The sequence below is a fragment of the Anolis carolinensis genome, chromosome 3, assembly GCF_035594765.1.
Source record: "Anolis carolinensis isolate JA03-04 chromosome 3, rAnoCar3.1.pri, whole genome shotgun sequence".
NCBI classification, from domain to species: Eukaryota; Metazoa; Chordata; class Lepidosauria; order Squamata; family Dactyloidae; genus Anolis; species Anolis carolinensis.
The window spans coordinates 278,671,611-278,690,698 of record NC_085843.1 but is presented as its reverse complement, the minus strand read 5'-3'; the positions used below and the strand labels follow the sequence as shown (position 1 = coordinate 278,690,698).

General features: G+C 43.9%; 1 protein-coding gene across 12 annotated transcripts in view; it reads left to right on the top strand.

The window, feature by feature from the left end:
* Positions 1 to 19,088, top strand: part of eif4g1 (eukaryotic translation initiation factor 4 gamma 1) — an 89,175-nt gene that overhangs the window by 18,586 nt on the left and 51,501 nt on the right. For 4 of the 12 annotated variants that reach the window (XM_016995679.2, XM_008116224.3, XM_016995681.2 and 1 more), the window contains exons 3-7: positions 10,305 to 10,413; positions 10,768 to 10,857; positions 11,321 to 11,353; positions 17,101 to 17,121; positions 18,433 to 18,606. In XM_016995679.2, coding sequence (XP_016851168.1) covers positions 10,339 to 10,413; positions 10,768 to 10,857; positions 11,321 to 11,353; positions 17,101 to 17,121; positions 18,433 to 18,606 — 393 coding nt within the window. In that variant the 5' untranslated portion in view covers positions 10,305 to 10,338. Of the gene's footprint in view, positions 1 to 378; positions 402 to 6,708; positions 6,960 to 10,304; positions 10,414 to 10,767; positions 10,858 to 11,320; positions 11,354 to 17,100; positions 17,122 to 18,432; positions 18,607 to 19,088 lie in introns of those variants that run through there. The other 8 variants (XM_062976835.1, XM_062976836.1, XM_016995683.2 and 5 more) reach the window with 8 other exon arrangements.

Genomic DNA, 19,088 nt, shown 5'->3' with positions numbered 1-19,088 from the left:
CATAAGCATTGAGGTCTCAATCCAATGTAATTGGAGTTATGTATTGTAGATGCTTAATCAGAAATAGCAGCAAGTGTTGGAATTGCCAGAAAGGGAGTGAAGATTAAAGTTATGTAAATGGAAATGAGAGGGAAGTCATTTTTAGTTATGTTTCACTGTGAAGTTGTACATCTGTATTCTAACCATGGTTAGGAAAAGTGATTGAGGCACCTTTAGCGTCTGCTCTCTTTAGGCTCAGAAGCAGGATCCTTTTGCAAGTACCTCTTCTGTCTGAGATGAACTTCTTTATCTGCTGCCTTCTTTTTACTGTCCTGCAGGAGCTGGAGCTACAAATCCAATAATGACAGTTTCCCATATTAAAGTGGAGAGACATTTGGTGGAGAAGGGTCCCATTTAAAAAGGTGGGGAAACTGGAGATCAGCATTGATTCTACTATAATCTGGGGATTAGGGAGGGAAGGAAATTATATAACTATTTGCTTTCACACGGCAATTGTATGCATGGTATAACAAACCATTAACAGAAGTGGTTTTTGCCCGAAGTGCTTACTATCTAAGTATTAATTATGAAGGGAAATAAGGAAGGGAAGAGAAACAAGAAAGTTGCAGATCCAAGTAAAGGTGGTTGTCATTTCACCTGGAATGAGAACTGTAGGGTAAGCATTAGAATTCACCAGAAAGCCCTTTTAAGCTTCTGAGGAGATGGAAGGATGAAGGGTAGATTCACCTGAGCTTTTGTAGAAGAAGCTGTGGTGGATCATTTAATAGGAAGCTCCCATAAACATCCCAAAAAGAAATGCAGTTCCTACTTTGTTTGCTGATGTGTGTGGGAGTTGGGCAGCTCACATTCTCCACTAGCTGTTCTGTGAATGAGGAATTTGAAAGTATTGAGGGCACACTGGCAGGCTCATTCATAAATGAAAATCCTGCCGTTGTATCGAGTTACACAACTTATTCCATGTGCTCAGACGGCATCTTAGCTTTGAGTGTTTTCTTCAAATGACCCCTTGATTGAGCTGCCAGTCAGGATAATTGAGGAGGAACTCTTGACATACAAATCCCCACATTAACCTACATTGTGCTGGATAAAGTACATGCAGGTGGAATCGGGTTGAATCTGGTGGCTGCCTGATTATAGCATGATCCAGGTGAAATGGAACACATGAGCTCATACAAGATCGGGCTCATTGCTTCTGTGTAGCATCCTCTGGTATAAATTGCCGGGTTTCAACAAGGCCTGCTGCCAGTGCTTGTTCTGTATTCATGTTAATTCCAGCACCCAATTGGGGAACTCCTGTCCAAGCACAGTTAGGCTGGAAAGGTCCTTATTCAGTTTCCAGCAGACAGTCATGACTGAGCCCTTAAACTATGTTTACTTTAGGAATGATTTAATCTGAACTTAAATAATACCGTCTTTTTAAAAACAAGTTTTAAAATATTTTAATTATACTTTTAAGAATTACTCACACTTGTGTGTGTGTGTAACATACACCTCCAAACAACTTGTTCCCCATACCCACCATTTCTCTACACACCCAGACAAGTGCTCATTTCCCTCATATCAGACTATTTGGTGGGTAAGATTTAAACCTAATTTTGCACGCTGAAATCTTAGCATGCCTGCTGTATGCTCCCCTGCCTTTCTACTATAACCTCTCCCTGTTTTGAGTGGCTGAAATAGGTAGAGGGGCACATGATTCAATTGGGGGAGGATGGCCTAATGAAAAGATTCCCTGTTTAAATTGTGTTCCTTCAGCCCATCAAACAGCTGCTTAGTGGGATGTGTGGGTGAATGATATTAATGGGGAAAGATGGCTCATATGGATGACTGTCTTTACACATCACCCCCTTGTCATGGCCCCCCAGCTCACCAAGCGATTATTTTTCAGCCTCTGGAGTGTACAAAGTTCATGAGGAAATTCAGCAGTGAAGGGGCAATTAATTATGGTTTGATCCCCTATGAGTTTGCAAGACCTCCAAGGATTTCATGCAGCTCATTGGCTGCGGGTTACATATGTGTAAAGTGAATTGGGGTGGGGGTAAAGCAAGAGCTTAGAGTGGAACTCATAGCATTCCTGACCTTTGGCTATCTGATTAGGGCTGCTGGGACCTGCAGTCCAGCAAAATTTGGCACCTTTGGCATAATCAGTATTCAAGATAATTTGTTCTTTAACAAGGTTTAAAACTTCCTGTTTTCATTGAAAGCCACTTATCATAGAATCATAGAATAGTAGAGTTGGAAGAGACCTCATGGGCCATCTAGTCCAACCCCCCGCTAAGAAGCAGGAAATCTCATTCAAAGCCCCCCCCGACATATGGCTATCCAGCCTCTGCTTAAAAGCCTCCAAAGAAGGAGCCTCCACCACAGTCCGGGGCAAAGAGTTCCACTGCCGAACAGCCCTCACAGTGAGGAAGTTCTTCCTGATGTTCAGGTGGAATCTCCTTTCCTGTAGTTTGAAGCCTAGTCTGCAGGGCAGCAGAAAACAAGCTTGCTCCCTCCTCCCTATGACTTCCCCTCACGTATTTATACATGGTTATCATGTCTCTTCTCAGCCTTCTCTTCTTGGTGGGCTGGGGGACCACTTAGAATGCTTTATGTGCACATCTCAAAGGGTTATGTTCTGCAGAATAAATATGCAACATGTACATAGTTCTGTTTTGGGATTGGTGGTGAAGGATATCTCCCTCCCCCCAAAAAAAATGTATGAAGAGATTGCAAAAGATGAATAAAAAATGTAGAAGGAGCAGAGCATTGCGGCCATTTTAAAAGGCGTTCCTTCACTCTTCCTGAATTGTCTGGCTATTGACTAGAACAGGATCCACCCCTTTTGAGGCAGCGACCTTGGTTCCTAAGAATACAACTGGGAAATTCCCACCTGCCCTCACCAAAAATGTTCCTTCTCGTTGGGAACACTGTCTTGTTTAGTATAATTGTTCTGGAATAATTTCCGCAGATATGTCGTGTGCAGTTTACTATGAAAGGAGCTTGGATATGCACTGATGAGAAAGTCACTAATAATACAAATATGTATGGGAACCTCTCCTATACTTTGGTGATAGATTAATTCATTGCATCTTCATCTGGACCAAATTTTATTATCTGGTAATCCAGTCCTTGAGACTGTGATTCTGTGATTCAGCAAGGTCAGGAGCATTTGGCCAGCCTCAGGCGGCCCTTGGCTTTATGCGCTTGGGAAGAACCAGCCGCAGTCCCTGCCCAGAATAGCTTGTGTTGTTATAAAATCTTTACTCCGACACCGAGGTTTATACCGCATGGGTTGGGAAGTTTCTGCTGGCGTGGGATTGCCTGATTTGTCCCCTTTTCTGGAGGTGCCAAATGAATCCTGATGTCCCCCTTTCTCCCCTTCCCTCCGAAAAGGGCTCCTGTGAAAGGGTGTGTGTGTTAATTTTGGTTGTAATTGTCTTTAAAATGTAAATAATGGACACAATTTTTGCGATGATTGAGAATATTTAATTTTATTTCTGTATATAGAGTGGTGCTTATTATTATATTAATTTGTACCCTGCTTTTTTCCAGCAATGGGAATCAAGGTGGCTAACAACATTTTAATAATAATACAAAATTTTTGATAGAAGTTTAAGTATAAAAGTTAATGACAAGCGATTAAACGATATAAAGCATTGAACATGAAAAACAGAAAAATCCATTAAAATATTTATACAAATAATGAAACTGTAGCAGATGTGTTTCAGTTTTCAATAGTGCGGTCACAAAAGTATATTTTCGGTTGCTGATAGGAGGAGAGCAAAGAGGAAGTCATCTTGGCCTTCCTTTGGGGAAATTTTCCAAAGATTAGGAGCAGACACCCAGGAGGTTCTGATTTCCACCAAGTGAGTCTGTGAAGATAATGGGACAGAGACAAAGGCCCCTGTAGATGATCTGAGAGCTTTAATGAACTCCATCCTTTACAACAACATGTACAGTAGGCCTGGATTGTTATCCCTGTTTTAGATGTTTAGGAGTGAAGGTGAAAGTAAGAGGCTTCCCTACATCTAACAGATTTAAAGGCCAGGTGAGATTTGGCCTTCAAACCTGGAGGCTGACATCTTGACTACTGTGCAGGAGCAGCTTTCATAGGTACAGTTTGAGTGTCCCTTATCCTGAATTCTGTAGTCCGAATTCTTAAAGGCCTCATCAGATTCCTCTTTTTTGTGATTAATATTTCCTCACACATTGAGTTATGAGGAATATGGATAAAAATAAGTGAACAAGTTAGGTTTTCATAAATGGATTAGCCCCTAGCATTCGTAATCTAAAATTAATGTGACAGTGAATATGGCCTTGAACAAGCAGCCCAATCAGATCCTTGTGGCTAGAGCTTTACATTTCCACGTACACTTTTTTTTTTGCAGTGTTTAACCTTTGAGGTGTTTGCTTAGTAGGGCTGGCTTGTTTCTCTGGCAGACCTTGAATGACTGACATCTTGAGTGCATGGGAATCTTGACTGCGATATCTGCTGGCTCTTGGTGAAAGCCAGCTGTCGAGACTGAATACTGTGTGCCCTAAGCAGGATGAGGACCACTTTTTGGGGAGATAGACCTGGTTTTGGTCCACAGAGATTTAGATATGCCTTATAGCCATTCATTGTTAGGCCTCATTTTGTCTTTTTTCAGTCATGCACACGGCGTCACCTTCTACTTTGGAAAAACAAGTTCCAGTCCACATGCCTGTGAAGCATCACATTCTTTCCTATGACCACTCTCCTCCTGAACTGTTTCATAAATACTGGTATAAGGGGGATTGGGTGGGCAAGGAGAGAAGCACGTTCCTATCAATTTGAATAGCTACTAGGAAAATAGCATTTCTACCATTTCTACAGCTTCCAAATTATAGTATGAACCTGCACATGTCACTGGGGAAATTTTTGTTAACCCCTTTCAGATAAACTTCGACTCATGGCAAATGCTCTTGTGTTGTACTCTGAGTGAAGGTTCAGTATGACGTGGGACTGTGCTTACTTTACTGCAACTTCCAGAATTCTCAGCATAGCTATTGGACTTGGTGAGTTACAGTTCCCCAAAATCACCTTTTTGAAGCTGTGTAGCCTAGTGCTTTTGTGACTGGAAAAAATGCCATACTTTCCCCTGTCTCCGTGTGCTTGGGATGAAGTTTAACTAGTGAATGCAAGTCATCCTAAGAAGGCTCTGTAAGACAGTTGTTGTATATTTTAAAATTATCCATAGTAACACAATCCTATCTGGGGATTGTAGTCCTTGTTTTACTCGTCTCTGTTTCATCCAGCATTTCACGTCTACTCTTGACACAGAGACCTTGCCATCTCCATATCTGCTTTCTCCAACTCCTACTTGCTCAATAGTCTGGCAGCTCATTCCTTTGACCTTTGTGAACTGCCTTTTCTGATTTCTGAACAGGGAGGCCTCGGGCATACTTCTGATTCAGATCTCCCTCAGTGGAAGACTGGTAGATGTGAAGGGTCTATCAAATGCAAGGCAGTTTTGAGAGGTTGTTCTCCCTTGTTTGTAGGGTGCCCTTTGTATGGGGACTGTTTACATTTGATCTGCCTCTATATTTGTAATGTTCCTGATTAGAGCTGAGTTAATTCAAGTCTGTATTGTACCCCTTTTTGGCTCTATACTTTGCCTGTTTGTAAATCCTTCAAGGAGATAATCTTCTTTCTGAAACTTGGAAGATGTGTGTAATGATGTCACTTCACTTGTGCCTAGGCTGTGAAGCCTGTCAAGAGCCTTGTCTATATGAGGCAAATGAAGATGTTACTGTAGTGGATTTTTCACAGTCTTTAAAAGTCTAGTTATATATTTTTTGGCCTATAACTCATAGAATCTCCCAGCCAGTATAGCTAGTGATGGCTATGGGGATTGCAATCTGAGAATTACCTTTTCTAACCTCCACTCTATTGTGTGTGTAACTTGCTGAGGGCATTGTGGTCTTTTGTTATGCATATTTGTAATTGCAGTAGGACTCACTGTCTGCTGTTGGCATCACTGTGGTTGTGTCCTTTGCCTGCAGTTTACCTGCCTACAACTTCTCCTCCTCCATAAACTTGGATTTTTACGTTCCAAGTTGCCTTAAGTGTATTTACCCCTTCTCCCAATTTTATTGCCTGTTACCCACTCCAGTTACTCTTTTTTTATTTAAAAAACGGACATGTGAGGCATTCAGTTTGTGTAGACCGATAAGAGTTGGTCCAACCGCTTTCTGCCATGCAAGGATATACAAAGCACTCTTGACGGCAAAGGAGACTCCACCACACTCCCAGGCTTCCTCTGTCCTTTTGGAACAGGGCAAAAAAACCCCATGAAATTAATGGGGTTGCCATAAGTTGGCCACCAAGCTGAAGGCACGTACACACTCCGGACAGAGTGTGCTCTACATGAAAACAAGGAATCCTGTGAGCATAAGCACTGTGGCATGGCGTGATATACGGGCTCCTCCTGCCATCTAGTTAGTGCTGGCTCTGGTAGCACAGATGGATGTCTGTCTGTTTGGCCCTGGCTAGAGGAAAGACTTGGGCACAGCAGGGCTGGCCTGGTTGGGAGCCTGCTGGCCGGCTTTCCTTCCTCCCCCCAGCCCTTCCTCCTCTTGCGTGTGCTGTGCTTGGAGTGACTCAGGCATGTAGGCGTGGGATTTTCTCCGTCTGCTTTGGGCAGCGCTAGGGTCGAATGGCTGTGACTGTGGGTGGGGTTTTGGGTGCTCCCCGGTTCTCCTCCTCGGCCTCCTCCGTCTCTCCTCTCCTCTCTCTGCCTCGGTGTCTCTGCAGTGCAGCAGACTCTGCGATCTGACACCACGCCGGCAGCTCCCAAAGACACTCATGTTCCTGGCCTTGTGGGGGTGGGGGGGCCGTTCCCTGCCTTGCCCATGTTTGGCGAGCCCGACCCTCCCCGCTGCCGACAAAGTCTGTCAGATGAAAAGTCTCCATGGCTTGTTAAACCACCGGCTGGGGGGTTTTCTACTTAGGGGTGAGTATTTTTCCTCTCTTTGGTTGGTATGTTTTCTATTCATGTGTTGAGTTGCTGTTTTGTATCTGAAATTGGGGTGCTTACTTTTCTGTGTTATCCAGTGTGGCATTTTGGAAATCAAGACTAATTCAGAATTGTTGATGTTTGGCCCTGTCTTGAGAATGCCTCTGCCTTTGCCTGGGGAGTGTTTGGCATGGATAGCAAATTCCCCAAGAATATTTGGGGCAGGGCAGCAAGAGAAGGGAATGACTTGCACTTTGCAGTGGCTTTTCCCCAAACCATGTGGCTGTCTTGGCTGTCTTCTGAAAAGTATTCAGACACTGTTTAGGGGTGCCTCGAGCTAACTCTGGTGTTCATAAACTGCCCTCAAGATGGTGAAGACTGGTTACCCTCCCCTCCCCTGTGCATTTGACTTTAGTTTTTGGAGATGGTACTCCTGTCCCTACTTGAGGGACTTCTCACGTTACTTCCAGGTTGGCTTCTCTTATTGAATCTGAAAATGCAGTGCCATTGGGGTGGTGTCCCTTGATAGGTCAGGCCTCATAGCACCATGTTGGGTTACTTCCTGTAGGAAGGACTGCAGTGTTTGTCTGTCTCTCTCTCTCTCTCTCTCTCTCTCTCTCTCTCTCTCTCTCTCTCTCTCTCTCTCTCTCTCCCCCCCCCTCCCCCCAATTTGCCTGTGTGTGATGCTGTGCTGGATTGTGGCTAGTTACTTAGAATGAGGCAGAAGATTTTAGGAAACTGTACAGTTGTGATGCTGTATCCCCTCTCTCAAATACACCTCCCAACATCCATACACATTGAGAGATAGCATGCATTTAATTCTTGCCCTGCTAAAACTATAAACTAGTAATTCCATAGAATACTGGGAATAATAAAAAAAAATGATAACTATAAGCCTAAGTGGAAGTGAAGAAATTTCCAGCATCATTTCTCCCCTTCCTTCAATCCATACCCATTTCAGCTTCATTGCTGTGCTTCTGAGCTCTGAGGGTGTGTACGTGCCTTCAAGTCACCTGTCAACTTATGGCAATCGCATGAATTTCATCGGGTTTTCTTAGGCAACGAGTTGGTTTTTCCAGTTCTATCCTCTGAAATATAGCCTGTAGCACCTAGTATTCGCTCTTAGTCTCCCATTCATGTACTAACCGGGGCTGCCCCTGCTTAGCTTCGTTTAAGTAAGGCGCCTTTAAGGTATTTAGGCACTAAAGTGAGATCTTTCTGCGTCAGACTTAGGTCTTATCCAGAAAAAGTCTCTGAGTGAGAAGATCTAGAATGGTGCAGAAGTCCTTCTGGGTCAGTCTGCCCCCCCTCCCCCCCCCTCTCTCTCTCGATGTGGATTTTTCTTTTGTGGGTTTTTCTTTGACTTTGCATATGTTGTCTTTTCATGCCCCAGGTTTTTGTAGCTTGAAATGCTGACAGCTGCAATCCAAGGGTCAGGTTACAGCAGGGCTGTAGATCTCTTGTGGAGGGACCTTACTTTGCCCTGCCTTAGTGTCCCTCCCTCCCCTTCCTGGTCTGAGCTCTACAGTGCTATACAGGGCACTGCCCCCCCCCCCCCCCCCGCCCCTCATGCAGACCCAAAGGGTTCAATTTCTGCAGCATTTCACAGGAGGGCTGTTTGCTTCTGGCCACCTGGCAGCCATTCCCCTTGACTTGCTAGTCTTGCCTTTCCACCGTAACCTGTTTGTGGGCCTGTTCTTACTGTAATGAGGCCTGCTAATGTTCAGGAAGTTTCTAAACACACTTGTCTCAAACAGTTCCTTCTAACCCCAACTCTGGGTAATAGGTTTGTGGCTGTCTGGCTTGTATGCTCATTGGCTTAGTTACTTCTGTGCCCTCCATAAGCCCAGCTGGATTTGTGAAATGGTGGGGATGTTTGTGTAGTGACTTGGCCAGTTACATCTGGAAGCCTATAGTAAAGAAGAACTGTCATGCAGTATCTCAAGAACATGGGATCCTCTCCATGTTCTTGAGATACTGCATGCCAGTTCTTCTTTAGCAGGTGAAGTGGGTTTGTGCATCTGGTATGGAGGAGGTTGTAGTCCTCTATATATCTCATTTGGACACCCTAGTTTGGGGTTCTCAGATGATTTCCTGATGCAGCCACATAGACCTTTACATTCATATTTTATACAGACAGTTTGAACATATGAAATGTCATAGTGATCACACTTGAGAAACATATGGCTTTGATGCTGATGATCTCCATTTTTCTGTGGCGCTTCCATCCAAAGGTGTATGCTATGTGTTGTGCGACTGTGCACATATCAGCCTGCTGGCTATCTGTCTGCCTGGTCTTTGTAATTTGGAGATCCTTCAATGTGTTTCTTTATCTTCTGAAGTGTTGGGTTTGGATCATTCAGATTTTCACTTCTGGACATCTTTCAGAAGGTTTGAGATTCACTTGGTGCTAATTTGAGCTAATTTTTTTAAAGTTCAAATTTACAAAATGTTGCATTGCTAATCAAATTACCAATGTCATGGACAAAATTACTGAACTATATATTTGCTGTGGACGGCAGTTATAATATGTTTAAATGTTCTTAGAAGCAGGATAACTGGAAATTTTTTTATAAGTGAGATCTAGTAGTTTATGGGAATGATGAAGACTAATTGAAGCTTAGAAGTCTTTTTCCTCTTCGTCTTTTCTTAGTCTGCAAACAAGGTGGTCAGAAGCATGACTGGCCTTGTGAAATGAAATACAAACAGATCCTTGGGAGGCAAAATCCCATGCTTCACTCTGTATGGAATGAATATGTAGAACAGCAGGCGAGCTATACATTTTTGGACATTTTGTGTACAGTTTGTGTACATCAGAGGCCTGTACTGAAATGACCCTCCCAAGATTTATGGAGGCCATGATACTATTTCATGGGTGACACTGCAGGAATAAAGAGCATCTTCAGGTTAAAGAAAAGCCAAGGTGCCTTCTACGTTAGATGTGTGTTAAGTTAGAAAATATTTGGGGGGGGGGGGTTGCGATGGGACAGGGGCACTGAATTAAGGGAAATGAAAACACATGCAAACAATGCCATGTAGATGAGGTGGGCATTAGATCTTTGTGAGAGTCCTTTGGAATCCCCCTCATCCAAATTTTGCTTGCCTGAGTTCTATTCTGTGTTCTGGCCTGTGTTTTGAGGATGTTCATCTCTTCTTAGGGCACGTCCTGCTTAACTGATGTCCGAGAGACTGTCTCCACTTGTTTGGACTGCTTCCCATGCTTGTAGGGTTCAGTTTTAGGGTCGACTTGGTTCCAGTGAATTCTTGTTCCTAATGATTAGCTTGTGCCTGGTTCCTCTTGTGTTCACTTTTTACAATGTCTGCTTTTTTCCATTATAACAGATAGCAAAGGGATCCTTATGCAGCAACACGTGAAATGAACAAAGCTCCACAACCCTCAGGAGGAACCCCATCAGCCCCACACCCTTCCCCTTCTCCTGGACTTCCACAGGTACGGACTTTACATTGGAGGTCATCTTGACTTTCACTCCTGTGATATTCACTACCTCACTTTCATGTTCTTGCAGTTTGGGAGGAAGTTCCTCTGTTGCCCCAAATGTACGTTTCTGCACTTCACTCTCCTTATGCTTGTGACTTGATTTTGTATCAGCATCTGTTCAAGCAGTCTTGCAAATGGGGTTTTAACTGGTCAGTCATTTTCATCCCTTCTGTTTAGGGAATGATGTGCTTCATTCTGCTATTATACAGCTAGGCGGAAGATTAATGGGAAGGGGGCTGGGGGTCGAAGCAGCTAAGGAAGCCACTAATTTTCTCCCCTTTCTTTCTCCCCACTTGCTTCTTTCAGCAGGCAGCATTTCCTCCTGGCCAGACGACACCTGTGGTTTTTAACCCAGCGCAAGCTACCCAAATGAATACGCCTTCCCAGCCTCGACAGGTAAGGATTGGGAAGTAGGATCACTGCTGGTGTTGCTCCAGCTGCTCTTGGGCTACCACACTCTCTGAGGTGTCAGTCAGGCATTCCTTCTTGTGCTGCCTGCCAAACAGGTTCTTCAGTCTTGCTGGTGGCTTGTAAGGGGATTGCTGGGCACAAGGAATCCTGCAAGCTAACACAGTCTCCAGGCATTGCTGACTCTGCAGTCTTGCACGTGCAAGGTGGGGATGTTGGTTTGTATGAGCACCATGGAGCCAGCCATGGAGTCCGAGCTATGCTGGGAATTGCTCTGTCCTCACTTTATGTGCTGGGTCTTCACCAGCTGGGAGTGAGTGTGGGGTAAGAAGGGGCAGGTCGGTCAAGTAGCCTATGCTGGGGAATGATGTGTGTGATATGGAGGGGTGGTGATACCTGTAACTGTCAGTGATGTTCTGCTCTTGTCTCCCCCCGCTCTTTCCTGTCTTAGTTTCCAGCAGGGCCTCGTGCTTTACATCAGCAGGTACTAACCGTTCTCTGCTCTCCTCACGGCATGTTGAATGCAATTTTGGGGAGCGGGGTGCAGCCACATTGGAGGCCTTGCTTTGGACACTGCAGGGAAATTGGCTAAAGGGTATAAGCTAGTGGTCATGCAGCCTGTCCTACAAGAAGGGAAAGGTGATGGCATGTGGTTTTTAAATTGATTGGACTGTCAAGTCTCCATTTTACATTTTATGTTTGGCATGAAGGCCAACTCCCTAACATGGCTGTGGGTGACTGACGTAGCGTGCCCTGTTGTCCCTGCAATTAATATGATAATAATGATGATGATTACATGGTCCAAATTTAGGGATTGAATTGTGTAAGGGTTGAATTGAGTGAATACATGTGCTGCCCAAATGTTAATGCTTACTTTTTAAAGTGGGGCTATTCTGTTACTCCTGACCCTTTGAAGCTTAGGGCAGTTTTGGGACAATGAATGAATCCAGTCAAAATGTTAAATAAAACACTGAGAAGGGGATTTGTGACATAGGTGCTCAGCTGTAGTGCAAGAGCTGCTTCGTCTCCTAGGACTACAGAGAGTTGGGTGGGCTTAGAGTCAATTTGGCTGCTGTGTCCAGAGCAATAGTATCTTTCTCCCTTTCCCTGTGACTTGCATGATGTCTGACTCATGGTGGCAGTGTCTCTGCTACACTCTTTCTCATGCTTGGAAGGCACTACTTCTGCCTCTTTTGCTTCCCCATTTGGTTTCACTCCCTTCCTTTTCCAATGGAATGAATTGCCTGTCCATGCTGAGGTCTGGTGTTGGAGCCATTCTGGAACTGTCATTTTATTTTCCATTTCTCACCCTCGCCCTCCAATCATTATCTCTTCTCTGTATTGTCTCATGTGTAAGGGGGAATCAACTGTTGTTGGTATGTCTAGCACGATTTGCTAATGGCCATCAAACTGCCTGATGCTTACAGGAAGGACTGGCCCATTCTGCTGCTCCTTAATTTTCATCTTATTCCAGACCCCATTGCTTACAGCAGTCTCTGTCATCTCTACTCTGCCAGTGGCTCAGATAAAGTGTTTAAGCTATTGGTGTGAGAAGAGGAAAGGGGAAAGAGGCAAGGCTTCACCCTTCAGAGGGTTTTGGGAATATTGGTTACTGTCAGCTTTATGGAAGACCTAAACGATTGGAGAGCCATGTGGCATGATAGAGACACACACACAAAGCTCAGGAGATGCTTTGTAGAACCCTTAATGTATTGACCTAACTTCCTACTTACCAATGTAAGCATTTTACAGAGGTGTTGGCTTGGATTTTGAATTTATTTTTATTTTTCCCTGAGGTTTGAATTCCTCACATGACTCATTATTGATCTAACCCCATCAAAGAAGGTGATAAAAAAGACTTCAACTCAGGGCCTTGTCTGCCCTTTTTGTTCCAAATGAGGTGGTTCTATTGCCATATCAACAGTGCTGATTCTTTTTGCTTGTGGATCCAATATGACACCAGTCTTAGCAGCCCTGGTCTACTATGCGAAGTCTCCCAAGAAACATCACCCCCTCAGTGCCTGTCCTGCCCGTAGCCTATCAAGACTGCAAACAGAAAGAGCTGTGAATAAGAAATCGGTGTTTCACATCTCACCTCTGACATAATCTCAGCATGTGACCTTAGCAAAGCCACTATCTCTCAGTATCAGCCTGCTTGGGCTGGAGATAGTGGCCTTAATCACGGATCTCTGCTGAGTATCGCCAAGTTAATAATATGCTTGAGATCTTACATATATATGAAACATTTTAAGTACTGATTTTGAGTGCTTCTACCTTTCATTTTTTGAAAGCGAGTCCTTATTCTCAGTCTAGACCTGTTGCTGCTACAGTTCCTTATGAAAGTCATTATTGTACTTTGCTCTTTCTGGCATTTCGGATGTTCAGTCCCACAGATCCCAGTTATCACTACTAGTAGTCAAGGATCTTGGAAGATGACGTCAACACCATTTGGCAGGCCAAAGCTTCACAGCCACTGTCTTGGGTGGTGCTATGCCTTGTAGTGATTATTTTATGTGTTGCCTCCATGCTTAGCATCCTAAAAAGTCACACAGCAAAGAATACTTTGAAGTATCCCTGGAAGGAAGATGACTCTGCGTAGTAGGTCAAGGAACACGCCAACTCTTTAATACGGCTGTGGGTGACTGACGTAGCGTGCCCAACAGTCATTGCCAGTGTTATTCTAAAGGATGGGCACTGTTATCCTGCCATCCTAATGTTAGGCAATCCTCTCTTTCACCACTCTGCTTCCCAATGTGTTGGGATACAGATGTCTCAGAGAAAATCCATCAGTCTCCCTCCCCTAGCGTAGGTGTCCTGTATTTAGGGATCTAAAAAGGGAGAAAGTAGGTTGAGACATGCTTTACAACAAGCCCTCTACATTTTGAGGGATTAGGGACGCCGGAACATCACAAAAGTGGGGAAATCATGAAGAAAAAAAAAACTGCTTTTTTTTTTTTTTTTTGAGAACACCTCTAAGAATCTTCAGGTCTTCCAGTATTCCAGTGGAAGTTTGACCAAGCTTGGCAAAGTCACAATAACTGTGGTCATGCAGTCTGGGTGATTCTGAGAGTTGTCATCCAAGAGACTTAACTCTCCCAAGCATTATTCTACATGTATTTCATTGGGAGATTAGACTGATTCTTCAGAAAGGAGTGTTTCTCTTTTCCATCTCTGAGGGGTCTGACCAAGCATGAGTTAGTCCAATATCTTGAATAGTAGTTATTGAAAGGAGGAACAGCTGAAAGGTGGTTCTTTAATGAGATGCAGCCTCATTTGAGCTTAGAACCATTGTTATTTGCCTTTTTTCTAACCATAATTTTTCATATAACATCCAAATAAGTATTTCTGCTCAGCCATATATTGAAAGGGAAACAATTGTATTCAAATATTATGTGTTTCTGTTTGTATCATGGTGTAACCTCGCCATTATATAATAGGAAATTGAATTGCAAACATCTCTTCCATTTACTTATTCTATCGATGATCTTTGATAAGCTGTAAGCTGAACCAAAATAAACAAAGCTTGCCATTTCTTTGAACATTTTCTTTGTGTAAAGATTGCTTTCCAGTGTGTTGCAAACCTGCGGCAATGGGAGCATGTGAGTTTGGATCATATCAGGCATAAATGTGACCCTGTGCTCCATGTTGAAAACTTTGATTTTTTTTTAATTGGCATTTTTCTGGCTAAAAGTGGGGCGAATGCTTACTCCCAGAAATCCCTAAGGAGGCCATAGTTCACTTTTGAAATAAGTTGCAGTGCCCTGCTGCACTGCACTGTTGTAACACGATGAAAGGACTGGCTTTTCAAATCTAGAAGTGTACTTTGGACACTGTTTTTGGCAATTTGTATGGGCCCCAAAAAGGGCAGAAAGCTAGTGACTTAGAACATTGTAGTTGCCTATCCCTGATAGAAAGACGTATGGAAGAAAAGTATTTTTATAGTGTCCACTGGGAAAATAAGTTAAGACAGCAATGCAATTCTTTGAAAAGTTTTGTACTTTGTGAAGAGAAGAAGAAAGGATGATGTAGTAGTTCAGAATAGTTTTTATAGTTGAAATCCTTTTTACACTTTCCATAGTGTGAACAAACCTCAGTTGCTTTTTTAACATATCTGAAACAGTTTTCTCCTGTTTAATACTGTTGAATGGCCATCTTAATTTGATATCCAAAACCTGAAAATGGAAAGAAGCGGAAAATCTTGAAATTAACCTTTCCTAACCACTACAGCTCCTATAGTTTTTCATGTAGACCACTGACTGGGAATAATGTGAATTGTAGTCCAGCACATCTGGAGGGCACCAGAAGGAAGATTACGTCGAAGGAAGAAAAATTCAAGCAAGACCTAATGTTTTGGGGTGAACCAATAACTTAATTTGATCCTACTGGGAGAAAGCTTTTGTGTTATTAAATTTAGAAGATATCATGAAGCTTTCAACTTTTGAGAGATAGCAATTCAGTTGATGTGTTTTCGTATTGCTAAACACGATACACTATATTACAACATCTTCCTTGTTTTTATTTCTTCCTTCAGTTATTATAAACTGGTCGCTAATAATGTTTGTGCTCCTCAATGCATTCTTGATTATGGGGTTTGCTGTCATCTAATGCCTCTTGAAATTTTGGAGAACCTATTTGCAACTGCCTCTGCCCAAAGGAGATAGTAAAACATGGGTGGGAGATGGAAATGGAATAAGTTCTGGTTAACTTATCCCATTTCCATCTCCCACCCATGTTTGAGAGAGGAGAGAAGGCAGGATAATGGAGGGAATATCCCTGATACGCTTCTGTATAAGTCAACCTTGTGTCTAGGACAGGTCTTGGGGCTAAAATTACAGATTATAATATGAGCCGTGGCTTACGATATGACCTAAAGGTCATTATGTGGAGAAGGGAAAGTACCAGTGGCTCCTCAAAGCCAGCTGCCCTTTTCCTGCTTATGTATTTAAAAAGTCTCTTGCCAGTCTACTAATTTGATAAGAGTTAAGTATTAACTCTTATCAAAAAAGGAACCATCCTATTCCTTGAATGGTGAAAGATAAGGGCTTTGCTCATCTCAGGAGGACCTAAAAGAAGCTCCAACCCTTTTTACTCTCTCAGTGCTCCTTTGAAGGGAGCTGACAATTTTATTTTTTCACCCAAGTATTTAAAAATACTAGAAGCAGCACTACAGTGGAGAGAGTAGAAAGGTCCGGTGCTTCTTTTAGGTTCCCTCAGGTTGAACTAAGCTTTTACCTTTCACCACTCTATTCAGAGAAGGGGATGGTTCTCTTTTCATATGTATAACTTAAGGAGCCCCCAGTGGCGCAGCAGATTAAATGGCTGAGCTGCTGAATTTGTTGACTGAAAGGTCGGCTATTCTAATCCGGGGAGCGGGGTGAGCTCCCGCTGTTAGCTTCAGCTTCTGCCAACCTAGCAGTTTGAAAACATGCAAATGTGAGTAGATCAATAGATACTGCTCCGGCGGGAAGGTAACATCGCTCTATGCAGTCATGCCGGCCACATGACCGTGGAGGCGTCTACGGACAACGCCAGCTCTTCGGCTTAGAAATGGAGATGAGCACCAACCCCTCAGACATGACTAGACTGAATGTCAGGGGAAAACCTTTGCCTTTATCCTAACTAAAGGCACAGTACTTACTTTGACCCATGGGTGAGTTGACCCAGGTTTTCAGATCTCTATTTTGACGAAAATTTCTAGACTTCTCTATGAGTATATATGAGTATTTCTAGACTTCTCTATGAGTTGAAATGGAGGGGTGGGGAGTTTTAAAAGTAAGACCTGAGCACCTGCTAGTTGGGATGAGGCAGACTGGCCCAAGTTGTGACCCACCAGGCGGAATGTCGCCCACCAGTTCAGCTGTTCATTTTGACTTTCTCAACTGCCTAGCAGTTTCCTCTTTTCAGTTTGGCTGACCCATTGGTGGGGCTCATCTAAAGACCTCACAAGTAGCACTGCCCCAAGACTCTGTCTCTGCTGATGATATGTCATTTTTACAGGGCAGCCTTCAAATACAAGCCCCAGCCTGTTTCTCTCCTCTCCCCTTCCCTGCCTCCCCCCGAACCCCAGCTTCCTTCTCACAAGGCTGCAGTTCCTTTCCTGCTCAGTGTTGGCTATTCCCCAGAGCCTGGTAACTTGTCTGGCTGTAGGTAACTCCTTTCTCTTTCTCTCTTTTTCCTTTTCTCTCCTCCTTTCCTCCTCTTGTGTGCGCGTGCTTGTGTGCTTGCTAACAGGGAGGATTCAGGTCTCTTCAGGTAAAGCCTTTTCTATAACCCGTACTCCGGTGGGGAGCGGGAGGGGCTGCTGAGCAGGAGTGCCACTGGCTTAGTGGCTGCTCCACTCAAGTATAGTTAAAGCCGTTGCTGTTCAGGTCTACAGAATGCAAACCATGGTCGGCAGGGCTCCCCTTTTTCCTACCTCTGTTTTGTGCAGGAGTCTGGAAAAAGGAGCATCTCTGAAATCCATAATGTTTTTCCTTTGCATCCTGGGGAGGGGTGGGGGGAATTATCCATATCTCTGGCTGCTTTTGAACCATTCCCCTTCCTCTTCTTCAATCCTTCCAAAATTGTTTGGTCCTTAACTTTAAGAATCCGCTATTTTGTTTTGTTCTCTCCCTCTTTTCTAGAATACCTAATTAATTACAGGACATGGCAAGATAGCTTGAGCTTATAACTGTCCAATATTGTTGATTGGATATAATCAACAATTCTCTAAATCATGGTTTTTGAAGGAAATTATAGTGAGGCCCATTTGTAGACGAGGTTACTTGGCATTTTGCATCCTCGTTATATTCCTGTGTTTGGGTTTCTTTTGTAGATTCATGGCTGTTTCATTCACCTTGGGAAGAAAGACCTGAACATATGTAATATTGTAGGGCATGCTATATATGGTAGAGAATTAGCCACTTAATAATAATAATAACAACAACAACAACAACAACAACTTTATTTTTATACCCCCGCCTCCATCTTCCCGAAGGGACTCTTAGACTCAGTTGAACTTTTTCTCTGCCACTAAAACAGCATTCCATTTGCAGCAGCCAAATTTGGCAGCAGGCCTGCATTGAGAAATGGCGGTTGAGGTGCCATCCCATCCTGCCACCGTTCTTTACTTCCCAGTGCAGCCCTCCCGGTTGCTGACTAGGCTTATGGGAAGATTTAGCACTGACCTCCAGGGCCTCTTCCCCTTCTTAGCATAAAGTAGATCTGCCCTTTGCAAGGCTAGAGCAGAGTATGCTGTTGTACAGAAATTGCCCACATGTCAGGTTTTTCTCTGCAGCCTCCTGGGCCTGACACTTGCTTTCTTCTACAAACAAAACCAGTAGCTTGGTTTGCAGAGAGTGTGCTGGAGCTGCCAGCTTTTGCATTAGCGGTCCTGTTCTGTGTTTTCAGCCGAGGCAGATTCCTGCACGCAACTTTCCCGGAGCCACAGAGCCAGAGCCTTTGGGCGGATGGGGGAAGGGGCCGTGGGGCTGGGCAGAGGGGAAGCCTCTGGGTCTCGGGGACTTCTGCAGCCAGGCCTTGCTAACCAAGCATGCTCCACTCTCTTTCCTTTCTCTCTTGAAGCATTTCTACCAGAGCAGGCCCCAGCCTCCGGCAAGTGCTTCCCGGGTGCAGAGTAACGCGTCGGCTCGGCCTGGCCCGCCCGCTCATGTTTATCCAGCTGCTTCCCAGGTGATGATGATCCCCTCACAGATCTCCTACCCTGCTTCGCAAGGCGCCTACTACATCCCCGGACAGGTGAGGGTTGGGCTGGGGGCCGAGGCGTTCTCTGAGGAGGGCACTTTTCCAGAGGACTGATGTTTTCTGGGACCTGATGCTAGGTTGCTTTCCTGTTTGATTCCTGCAGCATTGTGGGTCTGGCTTCTACCCTTTTTCCTGGTGTCCTTGCCCTAAGTGTGCACCTTCTTGCCGACAGTACCATAGCCTAGCTTCATGATTTCTTGTGTTTCCTACAAATACTGTTTATAAGGGTGGCTATGGTTTGTAAAAGCAAACAAACAAAAGTAAATGGATTGTGGCACAGGTTTATGTGTGCACATTAAAATCTTCTTTGCAAATGTTCTGGTTTGATATTGACTATTGGAAGCCACTACAGAAAAGTAGAGAATTGTCCCCTGTACTGATGAAGAGCAACAGCAGACATTTGGTGTGTTTTATTGGATATATGTCTGCCACTATTTATTGAAAAATAAAAAATGATGAGAGAGAGTGAAATGGTG